The sequence below is a fragment of the Cherax quadricarinatus genome, chromosome 51, assembly GCF_038502225.1.
Source record: "Cherax quadricarinatus isolate ZL_2023a chromosome 51, ASM3850222v1, whole genome shotgun sequence".
Classification (NCBI taxonomy): domain Eukaryota; kingdom Metazoa; phylum Arthropoda; class Malacostraca; order Decapoda; family Parastacidae; genus Cherax; species Cherax quadricarinatus.
In genome coordinates, this window is record NC_091342.1 from 3,330,153 (window position 1) to 3,335,903 (window position 5,751).

The 5,751-nt window shown below is 44.9% G+C and overlaps 1 protein-coding gene across 1 annotated transcript in view; it reads left to right on the plus strand.

The window, feature by feature from the left end:
• Window positions 1-4,593: 4,593 nt before the first annotated feature.
• Window positions 4,594-5,751, plus strand: part of LOC138854170 (protein CEPU-1-like) — a 329,359-nt gene continuing 328,201 nt past the window's right edge. The window contains exon 1 of the mRNA XM_070095678.1: window positions 4,594-5,166. Coding sequence (XP_069951779.1) covers window positions 5,025-5,166 — 142 coding nt within the window. The 5' untranslated portion in view covers window positions 4,594-5,024. The remainder of the gene's footprint in view (window positions 5,167-5,751) is intronic.

The following is a 5,751-nucleotide window of genomic DNA, read 5'->3' on the forward strand; positions in this document are numbered from 1 at the left end:
GTTACGTCTCCTCGGTTAAGACACCCGGGTGTTGTACATGTGTCTTATTCATCAAGCTAACGGTACAGTTTGCAGTTAACTACTACTGCTTTTGTCGCTGCTGTTGTTGTTCCTGTTGCTGTTGATGCTACTATGCTGAGAGCGCTACTGTTGCTGCTACTGTTGGTGCTTCTGTTGCGTCTGGTCAGGCGTTTTCTACTTCGATCGTCACACCGAGGAACTCAATCTTCATCTCCGGGGAAATTTAACGGAATCCTTGAAGTCAGGTTCACAGTCATTACAGCCACAGCAGGGAGATACATGTCTGCTAAAACCCATTTTCTAAAAGACGATATGCAAATCCTGAAAATATGCAAATCTTGAAAGTGTGCAAATCCTGAAGATATGCAAACCTTGAAGCAGGTAAGCTAATCTTGAGTACTGTGTTAAAGCAACGACATAGAGCGCATGAACATTCGTCCGTAGCACAAACGAACCCACATGATGATGATAAATCGAGAAAATCATACACATATAACCCGCACATACGAGACTGGAACTTATGACAACGTTTCGGTCCAACTTGGGCCATTAACTAGTTACACAGAAGCTCGAAGGGAAGGCGGCCAGAATATATACGAGAGGGTAGCGGGGAAGGTAGTAGTCACCTAGGTGCGGGTTATTTGAGTAATTTTCCAGTCACCTTACTATGCCTTTTTTATTCTTCCAGGGAAATCATGCTTGTTCTTCTTCCAAAATTAACTCAGAGTTTGGGGAGGAAACTTGAAAAGACGTTTCGGTCCACAGAGGACCGAAACGTTGGCTATTCGTACTGTTAGAGCTGCAGTGTAGTGCCTTCTATAATTCTGAGTGTTGTGTTGAAAATAGTATAAAAAAAACCGACAAGTTGGTATCATTATTGTTGAAACGTTTCGCCTACACATTAGGTTTCTTCAGTCATATACTGAGGCAGCAGGTAGAGTAGTGAAATGGAGATGATGTAATCAGTCCCTCAACCTTGGAAAAATAGTATCTTGTCCAGGCTGAGGGACTGACCACCTCAAACAATATTTCACTGCTGTACCTCCTGCCTCCATGTTTGACTGAAGAAGCCTACCTCATAGGAGAAACGTTGCACATGTGTATTAGTCATTATCATGGTCTCAGTGTGAGGCAGAAATATGGCCATCTGTGTTGATGTGCAGAAACTGAGAGGCATGTTAAAAATTATATATTCAGCTAATCCGCAGGGCAAAATATAACAAAAGCATCGAGTTTGTTAATAAAATCCCACTGAAACGGAATTAACTCAGTAATGTTGTTGATCGAAATGATTCACGACTTTATTTCTGTTATGAGTCCGTTATTTTTTTTAGGTCAGAATCTCATAACGGAAGTTCGAGGGAAAAAATAGTTCTTGATTGCTGCCTGAGGACCTGTCCTGACCTGGTGATCCTGAGCTGACCTGGTGATCCTGTCCTGAACTGGTGATCTTGAGCTAACCTGGTGATCCTGAACTGACCTGGTTATCCTGAGCTGAACTAGTGATCCTGAGCTAACCTTGTGATCCTGAGCTAATCTGGTGATTCTGTCCTGACTTGGTGATCCTGTCCTGACCTGGTGATCCTGAGCTAACCTGGTGATTCTGTCCTGACCTGGTGATCCTGTCCTGACCTGGTGATTCTGAGCTGAACTGGTGATCCTGACCTGACCTGGTGATCCTCAGATAACCTGGTGATTCTGTCCTGACCTGGTGAACCTGTCCTGACCTGCTGATCCTGTCCTGACCTGGTGATCCTGTCCTGAACTGGTGATCCTGAGCTAACCTGGTGATCCTGAACTGACCTGGTGATCCTGTCCAGACCTGGTGATCCTGTCCTGACCTGGTGATCCTGTCCTGACCTGGTGAACCTGTCCTGACCTGATGATCCTGTCCTGACCTGGTGATCCTGTCCTGACCTGGTGAACCTGTCCTGACCTGGTGAACCTGTCCTGACCCAGTGATCCTACCCTGACCTGGTGAACCTGTCCTGACCTGGTGAACCTGTCCTGACCTGGTGATCCTGTCCTGACCTGGTGAACCTGTCCTGACCTGGTGAACCTGTCCTGACCTGGTGAACTTGTCCTGACCTGGTGAACCTGTCCTGACCTGGTGAACCTGTCCTGACCTGGTGAACCTGTCCTGACCTGGTGAACCTGTCCTGACCTGGTGAACCTGTCCTGACCTGGTGAACCTGTCCTGACCTGGTGAACCTGTCCTGACCCAGTGATCCTACCCTGACTTGCCTATCTGTCATCCTTACATATCCATCGTAAAAGGAAAGTTTAGGATTAGTATAAAGAAACACTTGTACGACGTTTTTACCTATGCGGGTGAAACGTCACACTGATGAAGATCTTTCGATGCATCAAACTGATGCAGACAAATTGATGAATAAGACACACGTGCGACACCATCAACGTTTTACCAAGTTTGCCTCCAGGAGTGAGTCATCTCTGTATTCGACTGAAAAAACGTGCGAGGCAGGAGATACGTTTCTTCAAGAATGCTTGAGATCTCTCTCCTCCTCGTCCGACATTAGAAGCATTACCCACCTTACAGTTGGGCTAAACAAGAGAATGTAAATAACGCAATGTTAGTCATGGCATTTGATCGTGAGGACCTTTTATCCAGCTGGAACTTAATCAATTAAGTCCCTGTTGGAAGAACCGTCTTCACCACAAAAGGCCATTACGGTATTAGGCTTGTCTGAGTATGTTTGATAGGAGTGAGTGGAGACAAGTGGTATTTTTAATGGTTGTGTTGTTGGAATGTGAGGAGAATAGCATTTATAACGTTCGGACTTAAGTTTTGGAGTTGGGTAAATTGTCGTCATATTTAGCCATTATACTACCAGACAGACATATGCCGACAGAAATGGAGAATTACCGAGTGCATGGTAAGTTTCGTTCTGTTAGAGCATGACTAAGATTTACACAGGGAGAAACGTTGCCACAATAACAGTATTCTCCACATTTGGATCTCATCTTCGGTACGTGGTGGGTGAATTGAACCTGCCTCGCATGGGCCAGTAGGCCTGCTGCTGTGTTCCTTCTTTCTTATGTTCTTATGGTCAGATTTTTTCAAGTAAGAATCTCTCTACCCTTTCACGTGGCCTTTTGTACTATATCACGTGATCAGTTTGTTTACATACCACAGCCTCTCCTCCTCTCACGTGGTCAGGTCGTTAACAAGTCACAATCTCCCCCTCTCACATTTTCAGGTTGTTAACAAGCCGCTGTCTTCCCCCTCTCACGTGGTCAAGTTGTTTACAAACTACTATCTCTCCCCATCTCACGTGGTCAAGTTGTTTACAAACTACTATCTCTCCCCATCTCACGTGGTCAAGTTGTTTACAAACTACTATCTCTCCCCATCTCACGTGGTCAAGTTGTTTACAAACTACTATCTCTCCCCTCTCACGTGGTCAGGTTGTTTACAAACTACTATCTCTCCCCCTCTCACGTGGTCAAGTTGTTTACAAACTACTATCTCTCCCCCTCTCACGTGGTCAAGTTGTTTACAAACTACTATCTCTCCCCCTCTCACGTGGTCAAGTTGTTTACAAACTACTATCTCCCCCAACATGAAGCTTCCTCAAGATCAACTTCATTTTTTCCCCACACTTTTCACCCCAAAACAAAAGAAGAGAGAAATACACACGTCTTGGGTTGAGAAATTTCCCTTTTTTTCAGTGACTTGTTCTGTTACGAGAGAAGAAAAGACGCCATGAATTAATCAAATTTTTGAGAGAGATGTGGGCAGCGGAGGAGAGAGGGAGAGGAAGAGGAGTAGAAGAAGGATGAAGGGTAGGAGAAGAGAGGAAGAGAAGGAAAGGAGTTGGAATGGAGGCTGACAGGGGTTAGGTGGAGAGGAAAGAGTGCTGGGGAAAGGAGAAGGGAAGGGAAGGGGGAGAGGGGAAGGGGAGAGGTAAACCCATAATCCCTTCTCCCATCTGCGTTTAAGGCCGCAATTATCTCAGGTGAGTCTGAAATTTTGTCATAGTTGTAGTACAGGTTATTTTTCTCCCTGTCTCGTGAGAGAGAGAGAGAGAGAGAGAGAGAGAGAGAGAGAGAGAGAGAGACAAACAGACATAGTCTGCATTAAATGAGGTGATGGAAAGGGACAGAAAGGAAAAAAAAGTATGGACATGCAAAGATAGAAATGGAAAAGCACTCAGGCGGGAGATGAATATAATGGGGAGTAAGGTAAATAGAGAAAGAGAAGGATAAAGAGAGGGGTAGGGAAAGAGAGAGGTAAAGGAAGAGGTAGACTTGCGAGGTTACAGGCAAGAGAGCAAGGCGTTGTTGGTGTGTGTGTGTGTGTGTGTGTGTGTGTGTGTGTGTGTGTGTGTGTGTGTGTGTGTGTGTGTGTGTGTGTGTGTGTGTGTATGTGTGTGTGTGTGTGTGTGTGTGTGTGTATGTGTGTGTGTGTGTGTGTGTGTGTGTGTGTATGCGTTTGCGCGCGTGTGCGTGCGTGCGTGTCTTCGTGCGTCTCCCTTCCCCTCACTCTCTCCCCTCACCCTCCCCTCGTCCGAGCAGCACTGGGTGAGACCCCTCAGTGCTGCTCGGCTCCTCACAGCGATCGGGTCGATTTTGTGACTTCCCCTTGACCAGAAATCCTGTCGCAATTGCTTCCCTCCCCTCCCCTTGTTTCCCCTCGTTCTCTTGGTGTGTACAGTCCTACTCTCAAGTTCACCCCCGGCTGGAACAAGGAAGAAAAAAACTCCCTGCCATTTATTCATACCGGAAAAAAAACGGGAAAACTTCGAAAAAAAATAATAGCCACTTCTTGGAGATGAAAAAATAGCCATTATCATCATGATATAAAAGTGGACAGGTGGGGGAAAATATATATTAAGGAATTCTGCCTTATTTTTTCCCGACTTTATGGGGAGAAAACGGAATGTGTGATAAATCTGTTGTGGGGATGTAGTGGATTAGCCAGTGTGAGCTGTGAGGTGTTGGGGTGGCTGACTGGAAGAGCCACCTCACCCCTAGTGACGATGTGTTCCCTAGGCCTACCACCTCGGGGTCCAGGAGCTACGTCCGCGGCCCACCGCTGGATTGTTTTGCTCCTCCTCATCTCAACAGCACTTACTGTTTTTGGATTCTCAGCTAAAGCCACATCGGCCTTTGGACTTGACGGTGAGTTCTCTTTAAAGGCCACGTCAGTTCCTCTGTCTCATATATTCATTTTTCCACTATAATCTACCTTGTCCATAATTACCATTATTTTCGTAAGGTGAAGTCCAGGATCTTTACTTAATTCATCCTATAACTTAACAAATCTTTGAGGACAATTGTGTTGAAGAGGTCTGAGCACAGATTTGTTAAGTCATAACACGAACTAACGAAAGATCCTGGACTTCACCTTACGAAAATAATGGTAATTATAGACAAGGTAGATTATTGGGGAAAAATTAACATGTTATTAGGAGACAGGGAGACTCACGCACACCTTCAAGACTTCAATGGAAGCTCGGGTTTCAGGTCTTTCTTAATCTGCAAGTAAGATGTTCTTTTCCGAGACAGTAGAATATCGCAGTGTTGCTTTTTTTTAATCGAAAAACTAGAAAATTCTCTAGTTAACCCATAAAATAAAATAAAAAGTTGCTGATTTCACCAGAGTTTTGAAGTGTAATGTTATTTTTAAATGGTTTGAAATTCCATAAAATTCAAAAATAATGGAATATGAAATTCATGGAAAAGGAGGAGGAGGAGGAGGAGGAG